The sequence below is a fragment of the Cucurbita maxima genome, unplaced genomic scaffold (assembly GCF_002738345.1).
Source record: "Cucurbita maxima cultivar Rimu unplaced genomic scaffold, Cmax_1.0 Cma_Scf00176, whole genome shotgun sequence".
Lineage (NCBI taxonomy): Eukaryota > Viridiplantae > Streptophyta > Magnoliopsida > Cucurbitales > Cucurbitaceae > Cucurbita > Cucurbita maxima.
In genome coordinates, this window is record NW_019272192.1 from 1 (window position 1) to 14,401 (window position 14,401).

Sequence of the window (14,401 nt, forward strand, 5' to 3'; positions counted from 1 at the left end):
GTTGGTAGTTCTGATGAATTTTCATCAAGAAAACAAACATACATATCCGTTAATTTCAACGATGTAACACGAGATACCTGGGTATGAAACGGGCAAGCTGTACATTATCCATAGTTCTTCTAAAAAAGGAAAGAGCGATTTAGATGAAAAATGGTAAACTATCCATAGATCTTCTAATAAAGGAAATTATTTCCCCGTTCGAGGGATATTTAGAATTGAATTTTGGGACTATGAGAATCCGCTTCCTGAAAAACTGTAAACTATCCATAAGTCTTCTAGTAAAGGGAATTATTTCCCCGTCCAAGTGAGATTTAGACGAAAGACTGTAAACTATCCATGGATCTTCTAGTAAAGGAAATTATTTCCCCATTCGAGTGAGATTTCGACGAAAAACTGTAAACCATCCAGACTTTCTAGTAAAGGAAATTATCTCTCCGTTCAAGTGAGGTTTAGACGAAAAACTGTAAACTATCCATAAATCTTCTAGTAAAGGAAATCATTTCCCCGTTCGAATGAGATTTAAACGAAAAACTGCAAACTATCCATAGATCTTCTAGTAAAGGAAATTATTACCTCATTCGAGGGAGATTTAGACGAAAAACGGTAAACCATCCATAGATCATCTAGTAAAGGAAATTATTTCCCCATTCGAGTGAGATTTAGACGAAATACTGTAAACGTTCATAGTTCTTCAGTTCGGCCTAGGTTTTTTTTGTATGTCATTGTATATTCTTTGGTAAAGTCCCTAGCTCACAAACTCAAGTCTCATCGGCAAGAAGATAATGTCCAAAACAGCTTAATAATCAGGAAAACAAAGCAAGCAATATGAAGATAAGAGTACCAAAAAGAAGAAAAAAAAAAACTTAAAACGAATTCATACCACTGTACTGGTTTGAAAATTAGCACAAAACCTAAGTGACAGTCAATGACTCCATGTTCGTATGAAATAGTATGAAATCACCACTGTAGCTACAAGCAAGAGCCATTAGGTTGAATTACAGACAACAAATAGATCATAAAATCCTGTCCAGAAACTACAGATCTAAACAGTTCAATACTCTATTAGAATGCAAAATCTGAAAACAAAACAAAACAAATCTGAAATCTCAAACAAAACCAAACCAACGCCGAACTCCACCGCCACAACAAGAACCAAAATCCACCCAAAAACTCGCAGAATCCGCGAGTAAAACGGAAAAATCATAGATCCAGAAGAACAAGAAGAAGAAGAGAAATGGATTATATATATATATATATACCTTGCCACTGATGATGAGCCAACAGTCCTTGTGATTGTTGTGCTCAGCGACTTCCTTCAAGGTGAAGACCTTTTCTCCGCTACCCATATGCTCGAATCGGGTTCGTCGATCGAATTGAAGCGAATTGAGGGGGCAGAGAGAAGGAACTTTTGGGCTACAAAACAAGGATGGAAACCGAATGTAAAACAACTATATACTATATATATATATATATATAACTGATACGAGAAATTAAGCTCACGGAAAGATTTTGATGTCAACTACAAAAAAAAAAAAAAAAAAATTGGGATTCGGTAGTAGGTGAGATGGAATGACGATAGTTTTTGTTTGAAAGGCAAAAAACTAATGTAAACCCAATCAAAAGTGGTCACAATTGGTTGGCAACAACGTGCAAAAACACGGACACCATCTCTAAGATCCATTATAACCCCATTTTTGGGACCATATATATATATATATATCTAAACTTTTAGATTATATCAATTGAAGTTTTAAATTAATAACTATAAATTTTAATTTTGAAATTTTGATGGTAACGTTCGATCTGATCTTTTGAACTTTTGTAAGTGAATCAATTATTTAAAAATTTAAGAGTTTTAATTGATGTAATTATAAGTCACAAACATTGAATTTTTAAAACTGTCAAATTTTGTTTTTGAAATTGTGAAAATGACGAGTTGAGTATTTGAATTTTATATTTAACTTATAATTTTATGAAATTTAAAATTATGATTGAAACATGATTAAGCTAAATTAATAAAAATATTTTTAACCTTCCATTTTATCTCGAAAATACTATTTTTATTTTCCAGTTTTTTTACATATTTTTTAAAGTGGAAAGATATTATTGAAATTTTAAAATATTTAAATGTATTTTTTTTTAGAACAAATAAAAGGTTGGTGAGCATTTTTAATATTTTTTTTTTTTATTAAAAGAAGAGAATTTAAAATTGGAATTAAAAGTCTATACAATTGACCTAGATAGCCAACCATATGTACCTACCAAACCAACTTTATTAAAATCAAATTAATCGTTTCTTTTTATTTTTTTTAATTTCAAGTTTTAAAATCCAAAACCAACCTTGAAATACAATGGGTATGATTTGAAACTTTGATTAATAGCCATCTTAATTTTAGTTTTTATTAACCATAATTTAAAATTAATATTTTATATTTACTATAAACTTTTAATATCGTTTTGATATATTTAACATTTTTTAAAATTAATAACGGTGTCTCGTGTAACATTTAATTTTTAATTACATATATAATATACTCCTTTAAAAAAAAATCGAGAACATATTATACACAAAAGTTGGAAGCTCGAAACCTATAACATATTAAACGACCCATTAAACGTATATCTAAAAATTAAAATAATAAACGAGTAATTTCCCAGTATTCGTTGTAATATTTTAAATCATATTAATTCATTTATATATATATTTCACAAATTTCACAAAAAATTCAAAATTGATTAATTTTTTTAATAATTTGAATGGAAATTAAAAATAAAAACTAATTGGAATATATATAAATATAATTAATCAACTAATTAAATAATAAAAAAATTTATTTTTTATTTTTTTTATAATATATGTCTAATTAATTTTAGGAATTTTAAGATAACTCGTCGACTAAAGTTTTAGAGATAAGCTCAAATATTTTAGGTGGAAGACGAATTAATGGGCCTTGAGAAACCCCAACGAAGGCCCAACTTGAAAGCCTCATATACAAATTGATATCTCTCGCACAATCCCGTTCTCTCCAAAACCCTAGCTGCTCCCAGAGACTGAGAGAGTAGCCGCAGGATCAAAAATGGTGTCGGGTTCTGGAATCTGCGCTAAGCGCGTCGTCGTTGACGCCAGGCACCACATGCTCGGGAGGCTGTCTTCTATCATCGCCAAGGAGCTTCTCAATGGGCAGAAGGTGGTTGTTGTTCGATGTGAAGAAATTTGCATTTCTGGAGGATTGGTTCGTCAGAAGATGAAGTACATGAGATTCTTGAGGAAGCGTATGAATACCAAGCCATCTCATGGTCCCATTCATTTCCGTGCTCCTGCCAAGATCCTTTGGCGAACAATCCGTGGGTAATGTCTATTCTCGCATTGTGTTTTCTATGCTTGTTTGTAGTTAGATAGAGATGAAAATGTGTGTTTGTTTGTTTTTGTTTTCCTTGCAACGGTTTTTACTACGGCTTGTTTAGGTTCTGGATCGATCAGGAGTGCTGCATCTTACGTTTACAAATTTTATCGTGATATTCGAGTTACTTGTTTTGTTCTTACCTGAATAAATTTTGAAGAAAATTTGTGTTCCTTGTCTTAGTATTCATTGAAAAGGCTTTATTATAACGTTGAATGAATTATGAGGAACTAAACAGTTGCGCAGGACATGTTTTCTATGATTTTGTATCAATCTGTTTGATTTACACTGTGTTTCCGATGTACTCTAATTAATGATTGCGGATCCAAATGTATGGTTTACTAAGTTTGGTTGGCTAACTGTTAGGCTTATGAGTTTCATATTGAAATTGAGAATTGATTTGGCATTAGGAAACTACGATTTTCCTGCCATGATTTCAGTTTAGGGGTTTGGTTTTCTAATTTATCTGTTTGTCATTTCTATATGAATACTATTTGTTGGTCTACAACTTATCTGATTACAATTTTTGTGTAATTTTAGTATGATCCCACACAAGACAAAGCGTGGAGCTGCTGCTCTTGCTCGTTTGAAGGCATATGAAGGCGTTCCACCTCCATATGACAAGATGAAAAGGATGGTCATCCCCGACGCTCTCAAGTGAGTTTGAGAATTGGATCGATCTTTTCTTATCAGAAACAAAGAATTAGATACAAATTATGGGGCTAGAATTAAAATTTGAGCTACGAATTAAACAATACTGTAAGTAACGTTTATGTTTTACTTTTCTATATTTATGTTTTCTCCTTATTTGTGAATATTTTAGGGTTTTGAGGCTTCAAGCTGGACACAAATACTGCTTGTTGGGTAGACTCTCATCTGAAGTGGGATGGAACCACTATGACACTATCAAGGTATACGCATTATGAATGATTATTGAATGTTGGTTTCTATTCATAATTTTTTTCTTCCAAGTTTATCTAATCATCATTTTGCCATATGTTTTTACACTCCATTGATTTTCATGTTGATGAAGTGAATAGATGATACTGATTTCTGGTTTTTCGTTCTATCACAGGAGCTTGAAAGGAAGAGGAAGGAGAGGGCTCAAGCCGTGTACGAGAAGAAGAAGCAGTTGAATAAGTTAAGGGTCAAAGCCGAGAAGGTTGCAGACGAGAAGCTCGGTCCCCAGTTGCAAGTAATAGCCCCGACTAAATACTAGTTTGTTGCAAGATTTGTGTTATGGGAGAATGGAGTTGAGTTGCATTTGCATTTTCTTCATAGCGTGCCATTTTGTTGTCTATTCATGATGATGATGATTTTGGTCACCATTTTTCTTATCCTTTTTATCTTCGGATTTTGAAATTAGTTTAAATTTGGGGAATCGCATTTTATTCCTTAATCTACTTAGGTTCATCTCATATTCTGAATTTTGTATTTTTTTTTTATGTTTTTTGAAAACTACATATTTCTCAAATTATTTACCTGGTCTTCATCTGCTTGAAGAAATATTTGATCTTTGCATAATTTTTAGAAGTTTTTTTTTTTTTTTTAAATTTCATAAGATGGTTTTCATTTTTCGATGGAACATTAATATATATATANATATATAAGTATATAAATAAATGTTAATGTAGTATTTACAAGTTTAATGATTAATTATGGGTATTTATTTTTAATGAAGATAATTAAAGCTACTTTAGCACTTTTTACATATTTCTTGAATCTAAACTAAATTAAGAGATTACAAATTGAAATGGTTATCGAACATATTTCAGATTAAAAAATGCTTACAACATGCATATAATTTAACCGTCGGAGCCATAAGTAATGTGAGATTGATTTAGAAACAAGGGGTTCTGAGTAATTTGAAATACAAGTCATTGCATGAAATTCATGGAAGGGACGGTGAATTTGGAACTGAGGGGTAAGAATGTGGGTTAACCACAGCTACCTTATTACCCATTATCAGTTTAAGTAAATAAAAAGAATCCTACTCATTCTTATTCCAAGTTCCCTTGACTGGCAACAGCCGAAAACTAATGTTTTGATGTTTAATGATCTCTTCTGGGTGCCCTGTGAAAATAATTTCTCAGGAATTACGACAGCGAAGCCCTTGTCTACTCAACTTTACGATTTGAAAAACGCATCTGCTAGGGATAAGTTTTTATATTCTTATCCGATTTTAAAACGCTTCACATGTTGTTGAGAAAAATTACGACTTTTACCACAATAATCGTTGTCCATAGAGCCATAAAAGAAAACTTCCAAACCGCTCTTCAGCGTTTGCAGCCCACTCGATGATCATATCCCCATTTAGGTCCTAACCATCTAATTCTGTTACTGTCTTCCTGTCGAAAGAAATTCGAAAGACTGATTTTTTAATGCATTAACACAAAGAAAAGAGTTCAAAAATTGCAGGGCAGAATTATCGGAAGCTTCCTCACTGCCCCTATTTGATGCTCAGATAAAATTTAGTATTTTGGAAGTCATCTAGAAGCAAAAACTAAATGCGATCAGGCATGCATACCTATCAACTTGCTTTTCCACCCATACTTCCATCCAAGAGGAAACTTGATTTTGTGAGTACATAAGATAATGGAAGATTGTCCAGAACCTGTGAAAAATGAACAATTTAATGGTCTAGGAAGCATATATACGACTCAAAATCTAAAGAAAGTTAAGCCAACACCACTTGAAGATGAAAAAATCACGTCTCAGCAAAGTCTTCAATGAAAAACTGTTACACGACCGACTCATGTTTAATTGGGTAATGAAACAATGTTCAACAATTGAGGAAACAAATTCATGCATATGCAATCATACATCATTTGATGTTTCTCTGAGAAAGAAATTGAGGGAAAAGGCAAGACTATTGATGCGTAGAGTAATTGATTACACTTCTCCAATCAAAAGATCTGCAATTTCAAATGTTTCACAAGTTAACTTTTAACATACCTCAAGCATAATTACCCAACACGGCTGCTCTTCCACGTCTCCTGTTGGACAATGGTTATTGTTACAACTACATTGTAGAATCATAAATGCAGAGGCTATGTATAAAGAAGCAACAAATGTAACAAACCACTATCTATATTAAACTGTCTGCTGCTGAGTTACAAAGAAGAATAAAGAGAAAACAATCAAGTTTGGCAAATAATGTCAACAATAGAATACATAAAAATTAAAAAAAAAAAAATTAAGGTTGACAAGGTATTACTCATTTCATGGTTGAGTATAAGTGTCGCAAAAGCACACATGTACAAGTCATAATGTTTTCGAGATATAGCAACACATGTACAAGTCATATTTTGGTAAACTCTAGTAGGCGCATTCAACATTATGAAATCCATTATACCCTGTCATATAACTGTGGACAAATAAAAAGATACACACACACACACACACAATCAAGTTGGCATAACAAAACTAGAGATTCAGAGCATATAACTTGTTTAAATTCTTGAAGTCTCCTATTTCAAAAGAAGTTTATGACTAATTAATTTATTTGAATGTTCACAATGTCATCGGTGGAATATTTGGATGGAAGAACTTAGAGAAATCAAACATTGGAATAGTTTTGAACTTCCTGATTTTGTTCTCCTTGTGGCTTCCACATAGCGTTCTCTTGATAGGATCTGCTTTTTTGTAAACCTAAGGATTTCGGTAAGAAGATTACTTGCGTCCTTGCCACCTAACGGTTCTATATATCCTTGTCATTAACAAACTTTTTTCTTCTTACCGGCACCAAGCAGGGGAATATCCATATACCTAGAGGAAAAATATTGCTTTCTTAAATTCAATTCCAAAATTCGTAAACAATTAGCAATAATGGCTTCTAACTATCATCTCATACAAAACTCACATATCTGCTAAAGAGAAAAGAAAAGAAAAAGAACCACAATTCTCAAAAACACTGGGGACGGTTCCTATCAAATAAGGAAACTTCCTTATTGGAGCCCCCAAAGTAAAAATCAGTTAATCTCAACTTCTAATTATGGTCACATTATGGTTGTTGGAAAGGATTGTCAAAAATTAAATCTTCAAGGATACAGAAAGCTTTGAGGATTTTTGTTTTAAACAGGACATTTCAACCAGCTAGCACGTAAGTATTATTTATTTACGCTCAAGATAAACAGAAAATGGGAAGACAAGATATCCTGATATGGCCAAAGTTAAGGAAACTCTCCACTTAGCTAGGATAAAGAAAAATGGCGCAGCACAACAAAAGCGTTCAGATATAGCAGGCAGGAAACCTGAGTGGGTAAAAATATTGAATGCAACAAAAATATCCTGAGTGGCTAATGAATTTACATTTCAAGATGAAGAAAGATAGAAATCTTACTTTCAGTGGAATAGAAAGATTGGCAGTACGCATGATTGCTTCAGCAATCCCATGGGCATACCAAGGCTACAAGGAAATAAAGTTGCAAGGTCAAACACAAAGAAAGCTGACGGAGAAAAACTAACAAACAAAAGCAAACATGAAAGATGTAGCCAGAGCTTACTATCAATTGAGCTAGATTCATAGTTATTGAGAAATGAAAATTATCTCACCAACGTAGAGCAAAAATTAACAAAGAAGATTTATGGGCATTTTTTTTCATGCTAGATTGACTTATTTCTCAAAAATTACATTGAGGAGAGAATACCCAATATCAGAACCATTGGTCCGTTGGAACAAAGATCTTCTCGTCCAGATTAATGCTAATATTACGTATGATGCCACATGAAAATTTAACAACTTCAATCATGATTCCAGTACAATACGTGATATCTAACAGTAGAATTTTATGGGAAATTTTCAGTTGTGGAATCTTTTGTTTATTAACATCCATAGTTTGCAGAATGCGCATGTATTATGCCACTTACCATTCCTACTCTGCCTTCAGAAAACATCATAGCAATGATATCAGAAGTACAATATGCTTTTTAAGAAACCAGCATGTTGAATTGACAGGAATAATACATATGCTTGTAAATATGGCCGTAGTTTAATCAAACACACACCGGGTCCATCAAGTAAACGGGAAAAATCATTTGATCCAAAATATAATCACTCTTAACGAGCCTCCTGGACACAGTTTTCTAGCTATTATAGCAACATGATGACAATACACTCATATCAATCCGAATAATTCATGCCTTAATGCTTGTGAATACCTCCAAACTATACAGATTTAAAACTATGTCTATGGCATACCTTCAAGCTGATTGAACGTGATGCTCTGTTCCATAACTCCAACCGACCGTTACCGCTGAACGAAGTATCCATGATTCGGATCGTACGCTGCGGAATGTATCAAATCGCGAACCTCACGAGAATTATTCATCGAAATCCATAACTACGAAATGCGAAATGTGAGTAAGAATCAGTCCGCAAATGAGAAGAGTACGGCTCGTCATCAACAACATGAGTCGAAAAAAATGATCAACAGCGCACGATCGTTGATCTGAATTCACTGCAATATAAAGTTCCAAGAATTGGGGACAACATTGCGGAACATATGGGAAGAGAGGGAGAAAATATACCTCGAGAGAAAGGAAGAACAATGAAAAGTTTCTGAATCAATGGCGCCATAAGGGATGTTCTGTGATGGAAGGACTTTGTTAGTATAATTGCTCTCGGTGAACTGAGGGTTTTGGAGAGCCTTTGCGCATAAACTCCCGCCAAAAAATTTCTCCATTTTTTAATATATTATTTTTTAAGAGCAAAAAAACATTCCTCTAAACATGTTTTTATTGGATAGTTTTTATATTTTTATTTTTTTTAATATAATTCTATTATAAAATATAAAATATTTTTCATACATTCAATAATATTTAGTTATAACGTTTAATATAATTTTTAAGAATTAAAATTTTAATTATTTATTGGGCGGCTTTGATATATATATAAATTGAGTGGGATGAGGCCGGATCTCAGCTAATGCGGATAAATCTCCATGTGGAACGAGGCTCGATCACGTTTAGCTAATGTGGATAAATCTCATATATATATATATGTATAAAAAAAAAGGGGGGTGAGGCCCGATCCTATTTAGCTAATGCAAATGAATCTCTGATAGCTCTCTCCCATATGGGGACGAGCCTCGATCCCATTTAGCTAACGTAGATAAATTTCTCATAGCTGTCTTCCAGATTTCCCGTTTTAAATAAGGTATAGATTGAACTATCAACCTTTATAATGATAATTTATATCTTTATATTTGAATAAATTCGGATCCTTGAATTTTCATGAAATTAGCAATTTAGTCATTAAATTTTAGTTTATAACGCTTTAACCCAAGTATTTTCAATTTATAACAATTTCGTACCTACTTTAAATTTTATAATTATTTAATTATTATCATAAAATTATTTTTAACATTTCAATAGAATTTATTACACAACTCCACAAACAAGGTTAACAATTAGATAAAACTGTAATATACTAAAATTTAAAGGCCAAAATGTATAAATAAAAGAAAATAGAAACTAAATCGTTAAACCAAAGTTTAAGGACTAAATTGCAACTTCCACGAAAGTTCAGGGACTAGACTGCAACATCTTTAAAACTCAATCGATGATAATTTATTTTTACTTCCATTTGTGAACCAATAATTTGATTCAATCACGTTTCGGTGTTTTTATTCAAATAATATATAATTTGGCAATAAAAAATAATTTTAAGTCAATAAAATCATTTAAGAGAATTATTATTTTTCGTTTTCCTAAATTTTAATTTTCTAAATAATAGTTGACCATTGATGTAATATTATTGTCCTTCTTTTATTTTTTTTTAATTATTCGTCCAATTTTTTTATTTAACTATGATTTATTTTATTGTACTATATTTAATCATCATTCATTTAAAAAACTCTTAAGTTATATTTAATTTATTTTAAATAATAATAATTTTAGTCATTTAACATGTTATCAATAAATGCTTATATTTTAATTTTAGGTCTATTTGGCGGGTTTGTCATTTTCCTGCATATGTTAGGTACCATTTGAGAAGTAATCTTATTCACCGAACACGACACCTTCATACATATAATAAAATATCAAAAGAAGTTTCAAATGAGGTGGACGAAATGAACGGGTTAAAATATTAATATTTAAAATATAATAGCTAGTTTCAAATAAGGTAGAATACGCACCGTATGATGATGAGGGTGTTCATGAGACGCATGACACTATGGGATTCCGTTGATCTCCAAACGTCGCTATAGATTAGCTTGACTAGAGGGTCCAGGGTGTGTACGAGCGCCCGAGAGATTCACACTCGCACGTGTGAGTCATTGTAGGGAAGTACTACACATCCAATTTGTCCGAGATTAGAGGCCACCTTTTAGAGATAGGTCCCTGAATCATGATGACATGTGTTTGCATTTGCATGACCTCGTGGGGTCATTTACTGAGTATTCTTCGAAATACTCGGGTCAAATTATTTACCGACACGTGCTATGTTACTGATCGTTTACGGTTAAGATGTGACGTGTCCAAATAAATAATAATTTAATTTGGTTATACATATTTTTCTAATTTAAACTAAATTATTGTATGTATTGATGGTACTATTTTGCTAACTTAAGAAACATGGCCATGTGAAAGAAATGGGATTTTAAAAGCAACTCAAATATTTTTAATTTTAAAAAATTGCCTCTTTTTCATTTCCATGGGCTGCAAAAGCCACTTTTTATGCCTTAGAACATGGAAGCAAACCTAAAAGAGAAAAATAAATAAATAAATAAATAAAATAAAATAAAATAAATATATTTTTAAAGTTAATAAAACCACCATTCACCACTTAGACATGTGATTCCCCCTACCATATTGTTCTTTCGGTTTAGATTTAATTAAATCGATGAAACGAAACCCTAATTAGTTATAGCTAACGAAGTTGTTAACTTCCCGTCCAAACAACAATTTACCTATGAAATTCAAAGCTCGAGCCTTGTTAGAATAAAGTAAATCATAAATAAGTGATGTATTAAGACGGTTCGGATACTCAAGCTATTGGTGATCCTAACAATAGGTATTACAAATATCCATTAGCAGAGAACGACGCTATAATCAATAGTGGAGGTCAAGAAGGAATTGAAGTTGAAGTTAGAGCGACCGATGAAGTCATTGTGACAAGGGTACTTCCAACTGTCGTGCCAATCCATGAACTAACTTAACGCCAGTCACGTTTTGAAGTTACGTATATTTACAAGTATGCCACTACTTTTATTTATTTATTTATAAAATTTATATTATTTTAATAAATTTAATAGAGGGAGGTTTTTTAATTAAAAAAAAAAAGCAAAAAAGGGTTACTTTGGCTTTAATGCACAAAATATATTTCGAATTTATATTTTTCGTAAATATATATATATATATAATTTCAAAAGTTAATTAAGATAAATTTAAAATTTAAAATATTAATTAAATATTATTTTAACGGTCCATAATATTTACGTGAGGTGAAATTCAGAAAGGGGAGAGAAACGTACAAAAGAGAGGGCCGTAGACCAAACATCCCAACCCATGTCTGATTTGATTCCAACCGTTGAGAAACACAATGGTCTGATAAGATTCATTGAATTGTCTGTCCCCTTTTCTTTTATTTATTTTTTTATTACTTTTTTTTAATCTCCCTAATTTAATTAAAATAGTTCAAATATAATTTAAATTTCAAGAAATATGTTTTTTATTTAAAAAAAAATGGGTAGGACTATGAATTTGTGGTATTCCATTATTGCCCTTTGGGTGGCCCTTCCAAAGGGTAGTCACTAGTGAGTTGACTTTTTATATATATATATATTTATATTTATTTTTTTTAAAATTGAGTAGAAATGGAAAAAGTATGCAAATTTTGTATTTACATAAACAATGTCTCCTCAATTGAGAAAAAGAAAAAAAAAAAAAAATTGGTAGTTGCTTAAGTTAGACCGACAGGGACCTTAGGGCTTATCCAAAAGAAAGCTCGAGCAATGATTGATTGAAATGAATAATCGTTGACACGTAGCATAGATAACTAATTGACAAAGTTGATCAGAGAAAATTTGAGCGTTTGGATCAATATATCTGATTATAAATTATCTTAAATTAATTATACATTGAGTTTAATCGAGCATTTCTTAGCTGAAATACCTCGATTATAAGGACTAAATTTACAATTTAACGTTTTTATTTGACAGTAACTAAATATCAAATTCCACCGTCTAACCACAATCATTTCACTATTGAAATACTTTCTTAAACCGCTTTAAATATTATTTATTAAAATAATAAATTAATTTTTTAAAAATTCAATATTACCCAAAATTACAAATTTGATTTAAAAATTGGTCAAATTTCATTAAAGTCAAAAGAATCAAAACCCTAATGCATCAATAATAAATTTAAAAAAATGTAATTTTTTTTGTCCCTATGAGTATGAGCTAAAGAATAGCTAGTTGGCAATCATGTGGTAGTTACTAATAAAATAATGAAACAGAGTCACCATGTTTGGACACATAAATAACAATAACCAAAAGCCAGATAAGCCACAAAATTCAGAGAATTTCCTATCCCGGTTATGGGTAGCTTATCCACACATCCAATCATACTAAATCATTTAATTTGTTTTGACATTACTAAAAATATAAAAAAATTTGTTACATATAATATATATACCAAAATTTATATCAAATATTTAAAAATTAAAACAAAGTAAAATTATAAAAATTTAAATAATTTGAATAATTCTACTAAATATAATATTACAAATTTAGTGATTTATTATTAAAATTAAAAAAATTAAATTCATGTATTTTCTTAAATATTATTTATTATTATAATTCTATCCATTTCAATAAAAAAAAAAAAAAATAACTTTAGATAACACTAATAATTATTTAAATACAATATTAAAATATAATATACCCAAAGTTTAAAAAATATATATATTTTAATGAATATTATAATATTAATTTGATTAGCTTTAGAGGTCTAAATTTAACCCACATGCCTTTTGACATTAAATCTTCTGTCATACTATAAGAAAAAGCACCTAGGTTTCAGAAGTGCTTTACTTGCCTCTTTATATATATATATATATATATATATATATATATATATATATATATATATATATATATTTATTTATTTATTAATTTAAATAATTTAATAATATTATTTTTCTGTTTTAGGAAGCAATAAATGCCAAAATATGAGTAAAAGTTGGAATTGATTGCCCTAAAAACACTGTTCCACCTTGCTGCCTTTTGCTTTCACGCCGAGGGGAGGTCTTGTCATCAAACACAATCAAACCCAACGACCATACTTGTAAATTTGGTACACATTTTTGTCTCCACCCTTCTTCTTCTTCCCCTTTGTTTTTTTTTCACTTATTTACGGTATCTATCACGTTCCACCAAACCCTAAACTCGAACTCGAGAACATTTATAAGTCATAAACCCTAAATTTTGTGTGCTCGAGTGTGTTAAATCATTATTGAGTAGTTCGATTCGTATATCAAGATAATATGTAAGTGCTGGTGTTAATAATTTGATTCGTTTATCAATAATATAGTGAGTATTATGTGTTCGAGTCAACGTTACTGAACTAAATAAGTCTTTTTGTGAAACGTGTTGAAGGGTAAATTTAGATATATTTTTTTTTAAGAGAAACGGGTTATTTAAGTCTATTACGAAAATAAGTAGCGTTTAAGTATTTTTTAACTCACTGAATAGATTTTAGTAACAAAAATGGTTAAATAAAATTTAACAAAGAAATTTTTTTAACTCTCGATAATTTAACTAAACACGATAAGAATTTTAGAATGCAGGGCAAAATGACCATCTTACCCTTCCTAAAATCTGTCCAAAACTTGCCTCAAATGGATGCAGTAATGAAAAGTAGTGGACAAAATTTATAATAATGACTAAAATTTAAATTTATAATTTGACAATTTATTTTCATCACTCCTTAAAAAAAAAAAAAAAAAAAAAAAAAAAAAAAAAAAAAAAAAAAAAAAAAAAAAAAAAAAAAAA

At 30.7% G+C, this 14,401-nt stretch overlaps 1 protein-coding gene and 2 long non-coding RNA genes across 3 annotated transcripts; 1 reads left to right on the forward strand and 2 right to left on the reverse strand.

The window, feature by feature from the left end:
- Positions 1-990: 990 nt before the first annotated feature.
- LOC111473862 lies at positions 991-1,612 on the reverse strand. The gene is made up of 2 exons (XR_002715784.1): positions 1,501-1,612; positions 991-1,413 (listed from the first exon to the last, which is right to left on the reverse strand). It is a non-coding gene; the product is annotated as an uncharacterized LOC111473862 (long non-coding RNA).
- A 1,450-nt stretch (positions 1,613-3,062) lies between these two features.
- On the forward strand, positions 3,063-4,819 carry LOC111473858 (60S ribosomal protein L13a-4-like). Its single transcript, XM_023119224.1, has 4 exons — positions 3,063-3,349; positions 3,942-4,058; positions 4,225-4,312; positions 4,477-4,819. The coding sequence occupies exons 1-4, from the start codon at positions 3,078-3,080 to the stop codon at positions 4,618-4,620; spliced, it is 621 nt and encodes a 206-aa protein (XP_022974992.1). The 5' UTR covers positions 3,063-3,077; the 3' UTR covers positions 4,621-4,819.
- A 665-nt stretch (positions 4,820-5,484) lies between these two features.
- On the reverse strand, positions 5,485-8,749 carry LOC111473859. The gene is made up of 5 exons (XR_002715783.1): positions 8,602-8,749; positions 7,744-7,809; positions 6,357-6,397; positions 5,929-6,015; positions 5,485-5,749 (listed from the first exon to the last, which is right to left on the reverse strand). It is a non-coding gene; the product is annotated as an uncharacterized LOC111473859 (long non-coding RNA).
- Positions 8,750-14,401: the final 5,652 nt, after the last annotated feature.